The sequence below is a fragment of the Lepus europaeus genome, chromosome 15, assembly GCF_033115175.1.
Source record: "Lepus europaeus isolate LE1 chromosome 15, mLepTim1.pri, whole genome shotgun sequence".
Taxonomy (NCBI): Eukaryota; Metazoa; Chordata; class Mammalia; order Lagomorpha; family Leporidae; genus Lepus; species Lepus europaeus.
Genome location: NC_084841.1, coordinates 35,618,456 through 35,639,864, shown reverse-complemented (window position 1 = coordinate 35,639,864; position 21,409 = coordinate 35,618,456). Strand labels below are relative to the sequence as shown.

Here is a 21,409-nt window from a genome sequence, read left to right as displayed (position 1 = left end):
GGAAGCTATGGTTTACATACGAATTTAAGCTTATGAGGTATATTACTACTTGTATGGAAATGTTAATACATTTAGTCTGAGTTTCAGCTGGTGGCTCAGAGCAGCTTACTTTTAAATGAAGAGGCAAGAGACGAGAAGTTTCTGGCTTTTCACCATAATTTCACTCTAGAATCTTCTAAGATTTATTTATTTTTATTTATTTTATTTTGAAAGGAAGAGTTAGAGAGCTCCTCCATCTGCTATTTCACTCCCCAAATGGCCACAACTGCTGGGGGTAGGCCAGGCCAAAGCCAGGAGCTTCATCCTTGTCTTCCTTATTGGTGGCAGAGTCCCAAGCACTTGGGCCATCTTCTGCTATTTTCTCAGGTGCATTAGCTGGATTGGAAGTGTAACAGCTCAGCTGGAACTTGAACCATGTGGGATGCTGGTGTGCAGGTGATGGCTCAACCTGCTGTAACACAATGCCAGCTCTTCTAGAATTATTTCGTTAAATTTTTTTTACTTTTGGAATTGACAAGCAAAATTTCTTTTCAGTAAGGACATTTTACATTTAAAACCTACCCTTGGGGCCGGCACTGTGGCACAGCAAGTTAAAGCCCTGGCCTACAGCTCCAACATCCCATAGGGTGCCAGTTTGAGTACCAGCTGCTCTACTTTTTTTTTTTTTTTTTTGACAGAGTGGACAGTGAGAGAGAGAGAGAGAAAGCTCTTCCTTTTGCCATTGGTTCACCCTCCAATGGCCGCTGCGGCCGGTGCACCGCGCTGATCCGATGGCAGGAGCCAGGTGCTTCTCCTGGTCTCCCATGGGGTGCAGGGCCCAAGCACTTGGGCCATCCTCCACTGCATTCCCTGGCCACAGCAGAGTGCTGGCCTGGAAGAGGGGCAACCGGGACAGGATTGGTGCCCCGACCGGGACTAGAACCTGGTGTGCCAGCGCCACAAGGCGGAGGATTAGCCTAGTGAGCCACGGCGCCGGCAGCTGCTCTACTTCTGATCCAGCTCTCTGCTGTGGCCTGGGAAATTGGCCCTAGTCATTGGGCCCCTGCACCTGTGTTAGACCCAAAAGAAGCTCCTGGCTTCAAATCAGCTCAGTTCGGGACGTTGCGGTCATTTGGGGAGTGAACCAGTGGATGGAAGACCTCTCTCTCTGGTTCTACCTCTCTCTGTAACTGTCTTTCAAATAAGTAAGATAATTTTTTTTTTTTTTTTTGGACAGGCAGAGTGGATAGTGAGAGAGACAGAGGGGAAGGTCTTCCTTTTTGCCATTGGTTCACCCTCCAATGGCCGCTGCGGACGGCGCATCTCGCTGATCCAAAGCCAGGAGCCAGGAGCCAGGTGCTTCTCCTGGTCTCCCTTGCGGGTGCAGGGCCCAAGCACTTGGGCCATCCTCCACTGCCTTCCCGGGCCATAGCAGAGAGCTGGCCTGGAAGAGGGGCAACCGGGACAGGACCGGTGCCCCAACCGGGACTAGAACCCGGTGTGCCGGCGCCGCAAGGCGGAGGATTAGCCTGTTAAGCCACGGCGCCGGCCAGTAAGATAAATTCTTAAAAACTACCCTTTGGGGCCAGTGCTGTGGCATAGCTAATTAAGTCATCTGCTACTCCAGCATCCCACGTGGTGCTGGTTCGAATCCCAACTGTTCCACTTCCCATCCAACTCCCTGTTATTGCATGTGGGAATTCAGCAGATAATGGCCCAAGTGACTGGACACCTGTACTTCCATAGGAAACCCAAATGAAGGTTCTGGCTTTGACCTTGCACAGACCCAGTTATTGCAGCTGTTGTATCTTTCTCTCCAACTCTGCCTTTCAAATAAATCTTTAAAAAAAAAGTCTGGGGCCAGCATTGTGGCATAGTAGTTGAAGCCTCCGCCTGTGATGCCGGCATCCCATATGGGTGCCAGTTCAAATCCCGGCTGCTTCACTTCTTGTCCAGCTCCCTGCTAATGAGCCTGGGAAAGCAGCAGAAGATGGCCCAAGTCCTTGGGCCCCTGCACCCATTTGGGAAACCTAAAAGAAGCTCTGGGCTCTTGGCTTCAGCCTGGCCCAGCTCTGGCTGTTGTGGTTTTTTTGGGGAGTGAACCAGCGGATGGAAAGCCTCTGTATCCCTCTCTGATTCTGTAACTTTGCCTTTCAAATAATTTGTTGAAAATTACATATAGAATTTTTTAAGAATACAAAATATTGTTAAATGTAACTATAAAGTACACTAGATCTCTTGGACTTATTTTGCCTAAATGAAATTTTGTGTGCTTTGACCAATCAGCTCATTCTCCAGCTCCTAAGAATGGTTCTTATTTGTGTGTGTGTGTATCACATTTTTATGGAGTCGGTAGCTAGATAGATTTAGGTGGTGTACCTGAGTATATGCTTCTTAGTAGGCAGTGTAAACCTGAGCATTAGTGTGTAATGGGTTGGTTGTACTTTACTATTTTTAGTGAATTCCATATATATAAAGTATATATATATATATATATATATACACACACATATATTTAACTTAGGTCACTCATTTTCATTTGAAATGCAGACTATCTGCTGGGTTCAGTCTCCCAAATGCCCACAACAGCCAGAGCTGGGCCAAGCCAAAATTAAAAGCCCAGAGTTCAGTGTGGGTCTCCCATGTAGAAGGTAGCAACCCAAGTATTTGAGCCATCATCTGCTGCCTCCCAGGATGCGCATTAGCAGGAAGCTGGATTGTAGTCTTTAAACATTGACTTGAGAATTTACTATCATAAACATCATAATATACATGAGACACATGAATCCACTGTCAAATGCACGTCTTTTTCAGTATAATCTTTAAGTCAAAATAAGAGCACCAATTTTATATGTGCCTTTCACGAAGTCATTCTTTTTTATATATAAAAGATTTATTTATTTGAAAGGCAGAGATAGAGATCTTCTACCCATTGGTTCACTCCCCAGTTGCTGCATCACTTAAGGCTGGGCCAGGCTGAAACCAAGGAGCTAGGAACTTCATCTGGGTCTCCCATGCCAGGGCCCAAAGATGTGAACTATCTTCCACTGCTTTCCCAGGTACATTAGCAGGGAGCTGGATCTGAAGTGGAGCAGCCAGGACTCGAACTGGCACCCAAATGGGATGCCAGCACTGTAGGTGGAGGCCTACCTTTCTATGCTACAGCGCCGGCCCTTCTTGAAGAGTAAATTCTAAGAATGCTACTGATGAATTCCTATATGGAAGTAATGAAGCTAGGCCTGTAGGAGTATAAACATAAGGTATATTTCCTCCAGCTCCCTGCTAATATGCCTGGGAAAGCAGCAGCAGATGGCCCAAGTGCTTGGGCCCCTGCAACCCAGGTAGGAGACTTGAATGGAGTTCCTGGCTTTAGCCTGGTCCAGCCCAGGCTGTTGTGGCCATATTGGGGTGGACCAGCAGATGGAAGATGTCTCTCCATCTCTGTCACTGTGCCTTTCAAATAAATAATCTTTCAAGGAAAAAACAAAGCATAGTTCTTGCACCTAAAATTTCTCTAACATGAGAAATGATATATGGATACCACTTTCATGAAAAATAGGATATTTAAAATGCTGTATAGTCAAAAAAAAAAAAAAAAAAAAGTGGCAGCTTAAACTGGAGAATGCTTTATGAAACAGTAACATGTTGGGCTTAAATTTTCCTGGCCATTATGTGTGGGGAAAAAATGGAAATGAAATTGTACTTGTAGCTTAATATTTTATGTAATTAAGAATTCTTATTAATAAAAGTATTTCTAATTCTATGAAGATTCCAGAGTATGTTGCCATGATTTTTCTATTGAACTAAAACAGTTTAGTTTGCCAAAACCTCTTAGCACTTAATTATCTCTATTATATTTTAGCGTCATTATTTGTAATTTTCTCTTGTTCCATAAGATCAAGGGAACAAATGGACAGGTTATGAGAGCAGATATTCTTCAGGTTGGTCTTCGCGAGTTGCTCAATGCCCTCTTTTCTAATCCTGTGGATGACAACTTAATTTGTGCTGTAAAATTACTGAAGGTATGCCTTTAAAGTATTATTTATAATTTAGAAGAAAAGTAGCTATAGTACAAAAATGAGTTCCAAGATTTAAGTTTCTACTTTAAATATTGATGTTTTTTCTTTGTTCTATAACAAAATCATTATGCAAGAGTACTTCAAAAATAGTGGAAAAATGAAATTAAGAGATGAATTCATTTTGAAATCTTTGTAGTTTTTCTATAATACACCTTTTCCTTAAACTTTTGAAATCCATGTATAGATTTTCATGTTTTTGGTACTGAAATAAACTTACCTTCTAATTCCATTTTCCACATCATTTTGAAGTGCCCTCATATACTTCTTTAACATAAGAAGCAAAATTAAGTGAGAAATGGAAGTCCTTTGTTTCATCTGTAAATTCCCTGGCCTTCCCTTCCTGTGTCTATGAATTCTGTATAGAATATCTTTAGTTGTGACTTTTTTATTTGCCACCTGATAAAATCTTAGATCTTTCCATGGTACACAGATTACCACTTTGTTGAATAACTTCATAGTAATCCTTTGAAAGAGTAAGCAATATATACATACAGACGTTTAAGTTATTTTCCATCTAGCCCCTGCAACACTGCTAGTAATATTTCATCCTGTCTTTATTTGTGCAGATATTTCTTTGGGTTAAATTCCAAAACATAGATTTGATAGATCAGTAAGCTGTACACAGTTGACAGGTAACACTGTTTCTTTCCAAATGCCAGACCAGAGTGTAGTCTACCAATAGTGAGTAAGTACACATACACCTTGTTCGCCACATGCTTATATGACAGTTTTGATAAGTCTTAGTTTTTGTTTTGGCTTAGATGCTGAGTAAAATTTTGCATTTTCATCATCAGTGAAATTTAAGCATTTCTTCATGTTTATTAGCCATTTATTTTGTGAATTACCTATTTATACCCTTAATTTTTTTTTCCTGGTGGAATTTGTTTTATCCTTTTCCTTTTTTTCAAAGCTCTTATATTTGTTACATGTTGCTTATTTTTATATGTTCAATAAGATGTAATAGCCAGTCTTAGTCATACATGGAATATGAGGGCCTTCAAAAAGTTTGTACAAATGAAGCTAAAAGATTGTGTGCATTTTCCATGAATTTTTGGAAGCTTCCGTGTATAACACATAATGACATTTACAAGCCATGATTAAAGGTCTGCTATAGTTTTTTCAATTTCTCTGTCAAAAATATTAGCATAGAGATCTCTGAATAGATGATAGAGAATAATTGGGAATATTTAATTTGCTAAATTCATTCTAAAGAATGCTTGAACTGCTTCTAATATCTTTTTAGAATTTCTATGCTGTATTGAATTCCTTATTTTACTGATGCCTTCATTTTAGTTGACGGGGTCAGTTTTGGAAGATGCCTGGAAAGAAAAAGGAAAGACTGATATGGAAGAAATTATTCAGAGAATTGAAAATGTTGTCCTAGATGCTAACTGCAGCAGGTAGGAAACAATGTAGACGCCCAGTAACTCTTTTTTTCCTTAGGGTTTGTTTTTGTTTTTGTTTTTTTTATTGACAGAATTAGAGAAAGACAAAGGTCTTCCTTCCGTTGGTTCACTCCCCAAATGGCCGCCATGGCCGGCCCTGCACCAAGCTAGGAGTCAGGTGCCTCCCCCTAGTCTCCCATGCAGGTGCAGGGGCCCAAGCACTTGGGCCATCCTCCACTGCCCTCCCTGGCCACAACAGAGAGCTGGACTGGAAGAGGAGCAGCCGGGACTAGAACCCGGCACCCATGTGGGATGCCGGTGCCGCAGGCGGAGGATTAACCAAGTGAGCCGCGGTGCCGACCCTTTTTTTTTTTTTTCTTCTTTTTTTTTGATTTATTTTATTTGAAAGGCAGAGTTACAAAGGGGCAGAGGGAGAGAGAGCTTTATCTGCTATGCCACAACACTGGCCCCTACAGTTTGTCTTCTAATCTGCTGAACTTCAGGATTGTAATTGCAATGTTACAGATCTCTAATATAGAGATTTTCTTTAAAGGTGTAATATTTTTACCTATGCTTTTGGCTCAGTAGCCATTGTTCACTTTCATTTAGAATTTTTTCCTATGGAAAGATATGAATTTAGTGAAAAATAGACTTCAACTACTCAACAAATATTTGGGTAAAGAACTACCAGAAGTATTACAGAGGACAGAAATTAAAGGATAATCACTGTCTTTTAAGGACCATGTAGTCAGTTATATGGAACACATTTCAAAGCTGAGTTTCGTGTTCAGGTGAGTTTATATCATTATAATGTGCAGAAAAAGCATTAGTAGTACTGTTAAATTTAGGGAATAAAGTTTTAGACATCTGTGACACGCAAAGCCTGATAACAGTGAATACACTTTAACTCGTGCAACTCTTGTCTGCAGAGATGTAAAGCAGATGCTCTTGAAGCTTGTAGAACTCCGGTCAAGCAACTGGGGTAGAGTCCATGCAACTTCTACGTACAGAGAAGCAACACCTGAGAACGATCCGAACTACTTTATGGTATGTTTGTGTTCATATTTTAAGTTTTGCTTGTTTGAATTCTGTTTTAGAAATTAAATGAATTCCATTCTCTTAGTCTTATGTGACTCAGAATCGCCTACCTGCCAGCAGATCAGGTAAATAGAGATTTAGATTCTTCCAGTGAAAGAAAGAGGTAGACTAAAAGATCCCTCCAATGGCAAGGGAGTTTGATAAGGCCAGGACTTCAGTGAGCAAATGGATGCCAGGAAGCTGTTCTTCCAGAGATCTCATAACTGGAGACCTGCATCTCAGACTGACTTTTGCATATTGTATTAAAATAAAATGAAATAAAAACAATTCCCAGGCCCAGTTCTGCTGACATGACCCAAAGAAAAGCAGTTGTGGAAGAATGCTCCTATAACCTGGTTGGGAAAAATGAAGGAAAGTAGTAGTGGGACAGAGGGAAACTACACCTAAAAATTCCACCATGAATGTGATAGACAATAGATAGCAGGATTAGAATCATAAGAACTTGAGATAATGAAAGAAATATGTGAAAATGGCTTCTAGGAAGTGGGTTCTTGTCTCTTGCTGTTTTTAGTTTGATTTGCTTTTGCTTGTTGCATTATCAGGAGCAGATGGGTCACATTAGCCATGTTTCACTAATTAATGTACTTTAAAAGAAATTCTAAAGTGATTACATACTTTGATCACTCTGATTCATCCTAGAATGAACCAACATTTTATACATCTGATGGTGTTCCTTTCACTGCAGCTGATCCAGGTATGTTTTCTCACAGTCCTGTTTTTCCCCTAAGGTTTTGGTAAATAGCAAATTACAGAAAACCACATAGTCCCCACCACAGAATTGTCACTTTTTGACAAATTCACATCTCCAATAATAATAAAGATTTGTCTTATGTATTCTTTACAAGGGATCATGTGAGCCATTTCAGATGAAAATCTGACTCTGTAATGTCTTGCTGCTGTACTTTAACAACAAAGGATTAGAAGAAACCCTCAATTAAATGCAGCCATTTTTATAATTTTTTTAAGACTCTTAAACTTTCAGGTTATTAGAATGGAGAGAGAAAAAAAGGGCTGGCGCCATGGCTCACTTGGCTAATCCTCTGCCTGCGGCGCTGGCACCCCAGGTTCTAGTCCTGGTTGGGGCACCGGGTACTAGTCCCGGTTGCTCCTCTTCCAGTCCAGCTCTCTGCTGTAGCCCAGGAAGGCAGTGGAGGATGGCCCAAGTGCTTGAGTCCCTGCACCCACATGGGAGACCGGGAGGAAGTACCTGGCTCCTGGCTTTGGAACAGCGCAGCAGCAACCATAACGGCCATTAGAGTGAACCAATGGAAGGAAGACTTTTCTCTCTGTCTCTCTCACTGTCTAACTCTCTCTCTCTCTCACTAACTCTACCTGGCAAAAAAAAAAAAAGGAAAAATGGTTCTAATTTCCCAATATGGATTAGTGCTTATACGTACTCAGAATTACAGATTTCATTAATACTTGATGATTCAGAGTTAATTAAAATTTAAATCTGCATACTTTTCTGGAAAAAGACATTTTACACAAAGATTGTTTTCATTGTGATAGGACTACAGGGTAAATGAGAAATTTCTCCCAGTTGAATACAAATTATAACCAGCTTGTCAGAATTTTCCCATTTCTTTACTCTGGATAGCAGGCATTGTGACTATCTTGTATTTCTAGACAAAGGAGTTTCTTTAGGGTGAGAAAATGGAATTAAGTTACAGGCTATGAACATCTTCACCTACACTAAATGTTGCTAAATTTTTTTAAAGACTTATTTGAAAGGCAGACGCAGAGAGAGGTCTTCCACCTGCTGGTTCACTCCCCGGTGGCTTCAACGGTCAGAACTGCACTGATCCAAAGCCAGGAGCTGGGAGCATCTTCCGGGTCTCTCATGTGGGTGCAGGGTCCCAAGGACCTGGGCCATCTTCCACTGCTTTCCCAGGCCAGGCATAGCAGAGAGCTGGACTGGAAGCAGAGCAGCCGGTCTCGAACTGAAACCCATTTGGGATGCTGGCACTGCAGGCGGTGGCCTCACCCAGTATGCTAAAGCGCTGGCCCCACTAAATTGTTTTTGAACATGATTTTGCCATTTAGTATTCCCAGGAGTAGTATACTGAGAGTTCTTGCTGCTCATCTTTGGCAACACTTTTTATTAAACTTAATGTTTGTCAGTGTGATGGTACAGAGTTCTATCTTGCTGCCATATTATTTCCCTGGCATATGATACTGCATTTCTTGATATCTGTTGACCTTTTGATTTCTTCCTTTGAAAATTTTTTGTTTTATCCTCTTTGCCCATATTGCTGTTGGACCATTTGTCTTTATTTGTAATTCTTTATACAATTTTGAAAAAAATGATCCTTAGTTGGCTGAGGGTTTCAGTTATAATTTTTACCTCCTCTTCCCATATTGTTTATTATGTCTTACCATATAGAAGCTTTATTTTAATGTAAATAAAATTTATCTTATTTTGGCTTTCTGTGATTGGAAAAAAATTTCCTGGGGCTGGTGCTGTGGTGTAGTGGGTAAAGCCACCACCTGCAGTGCCAGCATCCCATATGGGCATTGGTTCAAGTCCCGGCTGCTGCACTTCCAATCCAGCTCTCTCATGGCCTGGGAAAGCAGTGGAAGATGGCCCAAGTCCTTGGGCCCCTGCACCTGTGTGGGAGACCCAGTGGACGCTCCTGTCTCCTGGCTTTGGATCGGCACAGCTCTGGCCGTTGTGGCCAGTTAGGGAGTGAACCAGCAGATGGAAGACCTCTCTTTCTGTTTCTCCTTCTCTCTGTGTATAACTGACTTTCAAATAAATAACTCTTAACTGAATTTGACAGTTTTAAGGAAATTTTTTTCTCCTAAAAATCTTACTCTGGTATTTTTCAAAGTTAGCTCTTTAATCCATCTCTACTTTTTGTATGTAGGATGTAACAAACTAAATATTTTTTCCATAGACTACTATCTCAGCAACAAATATGAAGTCCTCTTTCCTCTTGGTGATAAGAAGCGCCCTCTGTTGCATACCATGTAACTCCTCTATGTGTGTCTTACTACTATGCTTATTCACGTAGCTCTCTCCTGCTAGTCTGTGTCTAAACATCAATACTACACTTTTAATTTTTCTTCCTTACTGTCATAATTGCAGCGTGGTAAGCCAGATTTTTCCCTTTTCACTAATTCTTCAAGTTAACTTGATTCATTGTGATTCTTCATTATTCATCTATGTCTAATCTGTGTATCCTATTTCTAGTGACTATTTTTTATAGAAATTCTATTTTTTTCAAGCTGAATTTCAATTCTGCATTTTATTCAAATTATCTGGACCTTTTTAGATACATTTATCTCATCATTCTGAACTTTTGTTTCATATTTTTGTTTAACTCTCCTTTTATGGTTATCACAGAAGTGTTCCCTTATCAGGTTTTTTTAAAATTGTAATCTCATCCTTAATGATCTTTCTTAAACTTTAAGTTTGAAATCATCTACAAATGAGAGAAAAATAACAAAAGCAGAACTGTTTAAAGAATACCCATCTACTCATTACACAGATGGAACTAGTAGTTTGCTCACTTTGCTTTATTTGTGCTCTCTGCACACCATGTGTAGCTTAGCATTTGAAGATAAGTTAAATGATGGCCTTGTATAAATGCTTCAATGTGTTAACTGTCTTTTTGTCTTTCTTCATGAAAACTTTCCCTGTGGCTTGGATTATAGGACCTTGAATCCACAGTAGTTATAGATCTGCTTCTGCAAGGAGCCACAGGGATACCATTGACTTTGACAAGTTTTTATTTTCTTGTCACAGGGATTTTTTTATGTGAACAGTAGATATTTGCGGTACCAGGCCCATTGCTACAAATTCCCTGGGGATTCCACTTCTCCAGAGTGCTCTGTCCCCACCATAAACCTAGACAGAGACAGCCAAGCTTCAGGTGACTTCTGTTTTGTTAATGGCTGTCCTTTTGCTTAAGGTAACAGCCCTTGAAGGGTTGCGAATTTGCAAGGTGAGATGGGTATGGAACATATTTCATCTTTCTGAACCCAAGATCTTGCCTTCTGACCTTTCGTGGGTTTCAAAATCTAGGGACCTTCTTTATCCTGAGACCAGCACCATCTGTCAGCCTACTAGCTACAAGAGCTGCAGTAGTTATACATGGCTTTCAGTTCCTATTTTTTTTTTTTTTTTTGGTCATCTGGTGACTTGACTTCAATTGTTTTTGTTGTTGTTAACTCATCCATACCTGAAAAAGAATGTCTTATACCACAGGTGTTTTTTGCAGAGATATTTTTATGGTTAAAATAGCTTCTAAGTTGCCAAAATTGGATGTTGAAATATCAAATGTGGTTATATGCTATCAGAATTTGAGGTAGCTTCTATTCCTAAGACACCAATCTTCCTTTTTTTAATATTTTATTTGAAAGAGTTACACAGAAAGAGGAGAGGCAGAGAGGGAGATTGGCCGGAGCTGTGCCACTCCGAAGCCAGGAGCTTCTTCCAGGTCTCCCACGGAGGTGCAGGGGCCCAAGGACTTGAGCCATCTTCCACACTTTCCAAGGCCATAGCAGAGAGCTGGATTGGAAGTGGAGCAGCCGGGTCTTGAACCGGCACCTGTATGGGATGCCAGCACTCCAGGCCAGAGTGTTAACCCACTGCGCTACAGCGCTGGCCCCTCTAAGACACTAATCTTAAAAGGTACCCAGTAAGTCTGCCTAAGAAAGCAGGTAGAGAGCTGTATCACCTGAATTGCCTTGGAAAATCTAACCAAGGGAAGGTTGACAGGGCCAAAACATTTACCAGGTAGCTGCCTGCCTGCTATCTCTTAGGGAAGGAAAAAAACCAAAAGCCCCTGTGTGAAAACCTTTGCCTGCTAAACCTCACTTGACTGAGAAACATGGACCAGTTGCTGTTCCCTGCTAGCCAGATAGCTTACTTTATTTACCATCTTGTGGAATGCTAATGGAGAGCTGACAGCCAGGAGTATTGGATTAAAGTCCTTTCTAGAAGGAAAAAAACAGCACTAAAGAATGAAAGCAGTATACATACCAGTTGTGAAATAAAATCTGGTATGTTATAGTGGCTCTCATTTCCATCTTACTCTTAGAGGAGTATTTTATATAATTACCTTAAGGTTTCTTCTAAACCTTTTGTAGGGGGTGCAAAAGCAAACCACTTAGAATATAAGATTTATTTTATTTGAAAGGCAGAGTTGGGGTTGGGGAGGAAGAGGAGGATCCTCCATCCATTGGTTCACTCCCCAAATTGCTGCAATACCTGGGGTTGTGCCAGGCCAAAGCCAGGGAGCCACAGCTTCCTCTGGATTTCTCAACTGGGTGCAGGAGCCCACAATTGGGGCATCTTCCAGTGCTTTCCTAGGCACAGGAGCTGGATTGGAAGTGGAACAGCCAGGTTTTATAAGATTTCATTTGAGAGGTAGAATTATTTAAGAATTTGAGAGGGACAAAGAGAAAGGTTTTCTGTCTGCTGGTTCACTCCCCAAATGGTCACAGTGACTGGAGCTGTTCCAAAGCCAGGAGCTTCTTCTGGGACTCCCACATGTGTACAGGGGCCCAAGCACTTAGGTCATCTTCCACTGCTTTCCCAGGCCACAAATGGAGAGCGGGATTAAAAGAACAACAGCCAGGACACGAACCAGTGCCCATATGGGATGCTGGCACCACAGGCAGAAGCTCAGCCTATTACTCCACAGCACCAGCCCTGCTTCCTACTGTTTAAACATTGGATCAACTTACATGAAAAGTCATAGTATTAAAGGGGCCGTCTGTGGTGCCGGCATCCCATATAGGAGCTGGTTCGTGTCCTGGCTGCTCCACTTCCGATCCAGATTTCTGCTATGGCCTGGGAGAGCAGTAGAAGATGGCCCAAGTCCTTGGGCCCCTGCATCTGCGTGGGAGACCTGGAGGAGGCTCCTGGCTTTGGTTCAGCACAGCTCAGGCTGTTGCGGCCAACTGGGGAGTGAACCAGTGGATGGAAGATCTGGGCCTCTCTGCCTCTCTCTCTCTGCCTCTCTCTGCCTCTCAAATCTTTTAAAAAAAAAAGTCATAGTATTAAAGGATTTTAGGGGCAACTGGTTATTTCATATTCTCCCTAGCATTTAGTTTTTATCTAATGTTGTCTTATAGATTACCAAGAGAAATATCAAGAATTACTTGAAAGAGAAGATTTTTTCCCAGATTATGAAGAAAATGGAACAGATTTATCCGGGGCTGGTGATCCGTAAGTTCCCTTTTGAAAGGTTACTAAATTTTATGAAATTTCTATAACCAATTTGTAGATGGAGATTAAGCTAGAAAAAAAATGAAAGAATGGCATTTGGATTTAGAAGTGTTATAGCATTTAAACATTACTGTTTATATAATAAAAGTTTTCGGCAAGTTCAAATTCTAAAAATCTGTAGGTCAAGAGAAAAACTATTGGAATCTTTTTAAAATTGTACCTAAAAAATTTTGCTTAAGTATTCTAAATTTTTACTATTTACATCTAGACTTTAATAAGTTCTATTACTTTAAGATTTGGGGCATCTTCTGTGCCTTTTGATCCATTTATAAGCCAGAAATAGTAGTATTTCTCACTGAGTTTTCTAAAGAGCAAGCAGACTACATTAAATACTTGACAGTCTTCTGGCACATACTAAAAGGCTCAGATCTTAGTTGTTAAAGGGTTAAAAGTCAAAAGAACACATTATAAAAACGGATCAATAGGAAGATGTAAGTTATAGCCCTGAAATGGGTCTTAGTTTCTCCACCTGCCACTCTTTGTAATTGAAGACAGTTTTAATGTATCACTTACCATCAGATTGCATTACACTTTGTTATAGAAGGACCAGTAACTTGTGAAGTTTAATTCTAGCTCTGTTAACATTTGCATGTATTTAGATAAGCTACTTAGGTTCTTTCTTCTTAACTAGGAGGTGCTGGGGAACAGTGTACATTGTATTTGTGACTTTACTTTTTCTGATATCCCATGTCATGTATGGTACAGGTTTTAAAAAGTGACATTTTAATTTTGCATCAGTTTGAGATCTAGAAATGTTGCTATACTTTTATATGCTAGTTTTTTTAAAAAAGATTTGTTTGGGGCCGGTGCTGCGGCGCCGGCATCCCATATGGGCGCCGGGTTCTAGTCCCGGTTGCTCCTCTTCCAGTCTAGCTTTCTGCTGTGGCCTGGGAAGGCAGTGGAGGATGGCCCAAGTGCTTGGGCAGCTGTACCTGCGTAGGAGACCAGGAAGAAGCACCTGGCTTCGGATTGGCGTAGTTCCGGCCGTAGTGGCCATTTGGGGGGTGAACCAACGGAAGGGAGACCTTTCTCTCTGTCTCTCTCACTGTCTAACTCTGTTAAAAAAAAAAAAATTGTTTATTTGAAAGTCAGAGTTATGCAGAGAGAGAGGGAGACCTTCCATCTGCTGATTCACTCTCCAGTTGGCCATAATGGCCGGAGCTGTGCCAATCCGAAGCCAAGAGCTTCTTCTGGGTCTCCCATGCAGGTGCATGGGCCCAGGGACTTGGGCCATCCTCTACTGCTTTCCCAGACCATAGCAGAGAGCTAGATCAGAAGTGGTGCAGGCAGTGGCTTTATCTGCTACGCTGCAGCACTAGCCCCGTGTTTTTTTGTTTTGTTTTGTTTTGTTTTTTAAGATTTATTTATTTGAAAGGCAGAGTTAGGTCTTCCATCCGCTAGTTCACTTCCCAGATAGCCTCAATGGCTAGGGCTGGGCCAGGCTGAAACCAGGAGCTTCATCTGGGTCTCCCTTATGGGTGCAGGGGCCCAGGCACTTGCACTGTCTTCCACTGCTGTCCCAGGTGCATTAACTTTGGAACTGGTGCCCATATGGGATGGCTGGTGCTGCAGGTGCAGGCTTAACCTATGCCACAGCACCAGCCTCTGCATACTAATTTAATAGGAAAAACATAAAGATATAAGGACCCAGGCAAACTAGAAAGGTTCAGTTCTGCCGGATGTAACACTAGAGGTTGAAGTTGTTTTTGGCATTTTGAGTGTATCTTAAAGTTTAGTACAGTAAGTATCATCGTGTTTTATTGCCCTAATGAGCTCGTGGTTGTTTCAACACATAGCTTAATAGTAATCTTTTTTTAGATGGCTATGAGAATTCAGTCAGAATGTATTAAAACTTTAATTGGCACTTGAAATTTTTCTCCTGTATTTAACTACCCCAAGTGTTGGAAAAAGTCTAGATTAATTATTTCAGAAGTAGATTAATTATGAAAGTCTGATTTAAGAAAATTGGGAATCCTGATTAAATTGGGAGAATAACCTGGCACAGGAATCATAACAGAGAATACTTTCTGATGTTAAATAGACATAACCATAGGAAGAATAATTCCTAATATTAAGTATACATAAAATATCAGTGCATCACCAGAGGTGAAATCATGGTCTAGGTAGTGTAATTGCTTATCGATGATCTATATATTAACATCAATTGAGAACCTCCAGGTTTATATAAGGAAGCTTCAAAAGGTACGTTGAAAGTGGAATTAAGAGGTTGGCACTATGGCATAGAAGGTTAAGCTCTATCTGCAACGTCAGCATCCCACATAGGTGCCGTTTCAAGACCCTGCTGCTCCATTTCTGATCTCGCTCCCTGCTAATGTGCCTGAGAAAGCGGTGGAGGATGGCCTAACTGCTTGGACCCCTGCACCTACATGAAAGACCCAGAAGTTCCTGTCTCCTGGCTTCTACCTAGCCTGCATTGCAGCCATCTGGGGAGTGAACCAGCAGATGGAAAATTTCTCTCCTTTCTCTTTGTCCTCCTCTCTGTGTCTCTGCCTTTCAAATAATGTTTTAAAGTCGAATCAAAGTTTATTTTGGCACAGAAATTGTTAAAAACTTTTCATGGATTTCACATCATAGACATTTCTTCACTAACTTTTTGAAGAATCACATAGGATTTCAAAGGTTTTTGCACCAAGATGAATTTACTGTTTGTTAAACTTTTTAAATTTCCCTAGTATAGCTCGTGTTTTAACTTTTAGGTTAACATGTTTACAAGTATAGCAGAATCTTAACTCTAGATACAAGGGACATGGAGTCAGTGTAAAATTTGACTTGTTGAATTACACATTGGATTCAGGACTTCCATTTACATCATTCTAAAGTTGAGATGTATTCTAGTGTAATTCAGTCTAGGGAAGTTACATTACATGGATTTTTTGTTTCATGGCTTAGCATCTTAGACATTTCCTGAATTGAGAAGCATTAAACTTACAACACATATTTGTTTCCTTTACAGATACTTGGATGATATTGATGATGAGATGGACCCAGAGATAGAAGAAGCTTATGAAAAGTTTTGTTTGGAATCAGAGCGTAAGAGAAAGCAATAAAGTTAAATTTCAGCGTATCAGTTTTATAAAACAGTTTAGGTATGGTGATTTAGCAGAACACAGGAAACCAAGAAAATGTGTCACTCTTATACCAAATTAAGGATGTTGAGTTACGTTACTAATGTATGCAACTTTAATTTTGTTTAACACTATCTGCCAAAATAAACTTTATTCCCTATAACTTAAAATGTGTATATATATAAAATAGATTATTATGTACAGTTAATTCTACTGTTTTGGCTGCAATAAAATCGATTTTGAAATAAATGAAATGTTGAAAGTAAATTTTGCTAGCTGATTAGACACCTTAAATCCTACTTTTTCTTGAGGGGGAAAAAGTCTTAGCCTTGGAAATACATATACTGCAAAAATGTAGCATTTGTTTTATACAGGTATTATAGCTTACTTTAGTTTGATGTTTATATCAGTGAATTGAGTTCCCAGTATGAACCAGGATCATGAAAATCTTTAGCATTAAAGTCTTGGAGAATATCATTGACAACTGATTGACAGTGTAAATGTTGTTGGATACCAACGGCTTTTAAAATGTCATTAAAAAAAAAAAATAGAAAAGTTTAGAGAACTCCTAGCTCAACAACCAAGACTCTTCACTGAAGATTTATTTCAGTTCCAGAATTGTCTTTTTTTTTTTTTTCCCTCACCTAAGTTCATTACCCTAAGGCCTAGAACATTATTCTGCTTTCTCTGTGGCTTTCTCACTTTCATTTTGTAGCATGGGTTGCATTGACTTTTTTACTAGGGAATTAAGAGATATTTGTCATTCAAGTTTTCATCTGCTTTATAATTGATACACACTGAAGATCAATTTTCTAATACATTTTACTATAATGTGGTACCACCTCAGCCCTATTTAAGTAATGTTTATCTAATGTCAAATCTTTTTCCAACTAACTAAAAGTAAAATTTATGTACAAAAAGATTGCTTGTAAATATGCATGTAAATAGTTCTATTAATAACCCACTGTTTTACATTTGGTACATCTGTGTCTGTTAATACAGTTAGCTTTCTCACTTTTCTGCTTGTTTGTTCAGTCTGAATTAAAATTAGCCTTTGAAATAAAACTTAAATAGTTTTGTTTCCTCTAAATTTTTGAGGTGGCATTCTGGTATTTTAAACCTACTGAACTTGTTTATGATATAAAAAGTTTACTTAAAGGTTTGAAATCAGACTATACTAGGATAGAAGATAGCCTATTTGTTTGAATAAGAATTCAATTCAGTGACAAGTCTACCTGGAAAAACTAGCAAATATAAAACTTTTAAATTCCTTATTAAGGGGAATGGTGATATTGGAGTTTTGTAAAGTTGAATGCTGTTACATTTTTTTTTTCAAAATGGCTCTTTCAGCGTGGTGGCCATTGCCATAATCTGCAATTTTCTGATGATACTGCATACTGTAAATTTAAGGAATAGTAGTACATTAAACCAGGGACCAGGGGATGCTCACTGTATATATTTTAAACTTCTAGCAGTTTCTGTATGAATGACCATCCTGTATTTGTTCACTAGCTCAACTATTGCTATATTCACAGTACCCATGAAGAGAATCAGCATATGTTCCAGATACTGCTGCTGCTTAAGACACTAAGTTTGGGTAGTTCTTTAAAGCAACATTTTGTCAGTTTCATGGATTCGGTGGTTCAGGAATTTGTACAGGACACAATGAGGATGACTTTTATTACATAACGTCTGAGGTTTTGCATGGGAAAACTAAGGGCTGAGGGTAGGTCGAGCAGCTGGAAGATGTCTAGTCATCTAGAATCATCTCACATGGCTGGAAACTAAACTGAGATGAGTTGAAGTTAGGACCAGACAAGAGCTGTTGACCACAACCACCCTCAATGTGCTTGTCCATGTAGTTTGTACTTCTTACATCATTGGCTTGATTCTAAGATGGGCTTAACAAAAGACCCAGAAAGAAGCCGCAGTGTTACAATAGAACCTTCTCAGGGTTTTAATAACATCTGATTTTGTTTTAATCAGGGAATGTGTGGCTGTGTCTTGAAATTGCAACAGTGCATAATGTATATGCCCTGTGCCACAATGTTTAGCCTTTAGGACTGCCATGTCCTAAACAGAAACATGAGTAAGTCTTCTCTAGAGATTATTAGTACAGCTCTCCAATGAACAAGTACACACAGGTGTCAGGAAAGATCAGACATGTATTCTGGCAGGAAAACAAAAGTACTGATTCTAATCTGGCAGTCTGTCATCAGCTCAGACCCTCTGCCTTGATGTTAATGCCCTCCAACCAAAAGTTACCAGAAACACATCTGATCCAGAACCTGCTGGATTTATTGTTGCAGTGAGGGAGAAAAACATACACCTTGGGCAAACTAAGATGTATCCCTGAGAGGATGTTAGAACCTGTTACAGGATTTGGGCTTCTGGTGGATAATTTGGGGGATGGTCTAAGACATTGGAAGTTCACTCTAGGCTGCTTATCAGAAAACAAGGATAATTCTATAAGGTATTCAGTGCAGTCTTTCGTAGAGGAAGGGCAAATGAATATGGGTTACCCGTTTCTTGTTTTTTCTTTTTAACTTTAAATCACACTTGTAAGAGGAAAATATTTGGTAACAAAGTAAAAACTTGTCCAGGGTTGAAATTTGGCATAAACTGGAAAAGAAAAAGGCTCTTCTACCATTAATCTGCTGGGAGGACAGGCAGAACTAGCTGCAAAGTTAACAGGAAACATTTTTTTTTCCCCCCAAGGGCCTGCAGCAGCTATAAAATACCATCATTACCCCCACCTTGTGTGACAGCCAATGTTCAACCAGTGATGTCCCCAAACCTACTTCTACCTATGTGTTACTGGAGATACCCAAATTGCTCAACTGTCCTTAACGCATTGCAGTACTAAATCCAATTCTCAGCCTGCTGCAGAAAAAGCATGTAACCCAGAACTGGTCTCCCTTACTTCAGCAGGAACTCAAACCTTACCAAAGATGGCACCCTCCTCCCTCTTGTGTGTGCCCTCTTGGGTTCCCCTGTTGCGAGCTCTCTCCTAAATCAGTAAATGATTTCATCAGATCACAGGTGTGAACCTGGTGGTCTTTAGTTGACTAGACTTTAGCAGACAAATAATTTAAGCTCATGTGCTGCTACCCTATTGTGTCAACCTGGCAAACACCAACCCTGGCTCAACCTAACCCTGCTTCTGCATTGTTGTACCACTGTAACTTCATGGTCACCTTTAATTAGGCCAACAGCACAGCCAACAATTGTACTGTTTCTTCAATCCCTTTTAACGTTTTCAAACTCCACAATATTATTCCTTCATCCTGTAATTGATTTTTGACACGCAGGAAAAAAGCTACAGGACAAATGTATACAAGTCCCATCTGTTTTCCCGTACAAAAAGTATCGTATCCTTCCTTTTAAAAAGCCAGGTTTTTTTTGTTTTTTGTCTTTTTGAGAGGCAGAGTTAGAGAGAAAGGTCTTCCCTCTGTCAGTTCACTCCCTAAATGGCCGCCAGGGCCGGCGCTGTGATGATCCTAAGCCAGGAGCCGGATGCTTCCTCCTGGTCTCCCATGCAGGTGCAGGGGCCCAAGCACTTGAGCCATCCTCCACTGCCTTCCCAGGCCACAGCAGAGAGCTGGACTGGAAGAGGGGCAACTGAGACTAGAACCCGGCGCCCACGTGGGATGCCCTGAAGGCGGTGGATTAACCTAGTGAGCCACGGCACCGGCCTCAAAAAGGCCAGTTTTTCAACATGTGCTGGAATCCTATTCTCATTCATGACTTCTGCTTGTTCAGTGGATAGGTTTAATCTTTATTGGCTCTTCGTGTGAGCTTTGAAAACGTCATTCCTCTCATCAAGAGAAATCGCCTTGATAACTTCACTCCAGCTACAGTCCTAGCTCTGCTTCTTGGACTGCTCAAGTGTTGCCTCCCTCACCACTCGCCCCTGCCATTTCCTTCCCTCTTCCCTCCTCAAATCCACTATGGTTTCTGTCCCACTGTATACAATGGCCCTTACTGAATTCTCCAGTGACCTGTATGTCACTAAATTCAATAGGCATATATAGCTTGGTGCCTCTGGCAATCTATGACAGCAAGATTGAAAACCTCAAGGCTTCCAGGACACAATAACTTTATTTCCTTAGGCTATTCCTCCTCGATGCTTTTGTGCTTTTTTTTTTTTTTTTTTTTTTTTTAGCTTCTAAGTATTGATTCTTCAAAGTTTAGTCTTAAAGATGTCACTATTCCTATGTCACAGTATTATTGGACTATTTAATTTTTTTCCTGTGACTTTAGTTAGCTGCTCTCAGCCAGTGACCTCCAGAATTGTTCGATGGCACAACCACCTACTCACTTGCTCCAACCAGAAACCCTAAAAGTGTTTTTGATTGCTGCCTCTGTCTAAAGCCCCATATTCATTCATCACCAAGAAGAGTCACTCTCTGAAGTTTTTACTTGAGCTGTGTTTTTCTAGCCTTACTGCCCAGGTACTGAATTCTAGCTGCCATTATCTCCTATTGCTTTTTCCACATCTGCTCTTGCATCCCATAGTCCCTCCCTCACCCAGCAGTTCCAAGAAATCTTTCTAAAATACAAATAGTGTCACAAAAGTGCTCTGCAGTAAAATTCCTATATGGGAGTTTCTCAGTCAGTGGAGGGGAACAAGGAAGGAATGGGATGGGATCTGTGCTGGCAGTGTATAATACAAACTTACACATCAATGAAGATATGGCTGCCTAAGGAGACTATTGGCCTGCATATAAGATTGAGATAAACTTTCAAATTAAGGAGTTTTCTAAGCTATCTCAATGTTCCCACTTTTCCTTAAAGTCTCAGTACTAAATAATTACACCTCAATAAAAGTGTTACAAAGAAAAACAACTTGGCCTAAGATAGGAAACTCTCCTTTTTGAAATTTGGTATCAGAAAATGTTTTAAAGTCTGTAAGTCATAAATCCATAATAATATAAAGTGGGAGCACCCATTGCAAGCTTCTTTGTCCTCAAGCTTAAGGGTACTCTTCCAGCCCATTTAAGGGGAAACATCTTTCCCTTGGGCCTCAGAGCCTGGGGTTTTAACCTCTGCTTGAATACTTTCCCCTTCCTACCTGATTAACACCTACTTAAACTTCAGATTTCTTTGCAAGTATTTCTTTTGCCTCAGTTACATCTGCCCAATGCATGCTCTCACAGATTTTTATTTTTATTTCAGGAACACTTCACCACGACTGTGATCAAATGAATTAATACACCAAGGAAGCGCCTGTTTTTCGGCTTCATCCCAAGCGTGTAGCAGGTTCTCCATAAGTACTTGTTTAATGGCAGTCAATGCAGCCAACTTGTCTACTTGCTATGTTAGAGGGGAGAAAAGAGTGCAGGCACACAGTGGAAGACATTTTCTAATACTAAATTAGGAAATGAAAGGGTTCTACCTTTGGCCAAGTTTTCTTTAACAGATTTATTAAGATACGAGTTGTTTGGATTACTGAAGTAAACATCACTCCACTAACATCCACGCTTGTGCTGCACCGTCTGAAGGCTGGTTCTTATCACGTTTTATTACAAGCAAGCCCTCCGT

The 21,409-nt window shown here is 40.3% G+C and overlaps 1 protein-coding gene across 3 annotated transcripts in view; it reads left to right on the top strand.

Moving 5' to 3' along the window:
* PAIP1 (poly(A) binding protein interacting protein 1) overlaps positions 1–16,035 on the top strand; it is a 32,249-nt gene extending 16,214 nt beyond the window's left edge. For all 3 annotated transcript variants that reach the window (XM_062211777.1, XM_062211775.1, XM_062211776.1), the window contains exons 6-11: positions 3,876–4,001; positions 5,352–5,458; positions 6,373–6,490; positions 7,181–7,235; positions 12,626–12,719; positions 15,754–16,035. In XM_062211777.1, coding sequence (XP_062067761.1) covers positions 3,876–4,001; positions 5,352–5,458; positions 6,373–6,490; positions 7,181–7,235; positions 12,626–12,719; positions 15,754–15,847 — 594 coding nt within the window. In that variant the 3' untranslated portion in view covers positions 15,848–16,035. The remainder of the gene's footprint in view (positions 1–3,875; positions 4,002–5,351; positions 5,459–6,372; positions 6,491–7,180; positions 7,236–12,625; positions 12,720–15,753) is intronic.
* The last annotated feature ends 5,374 nt before the right edge of the window (positions 16,036–21,409 follow it).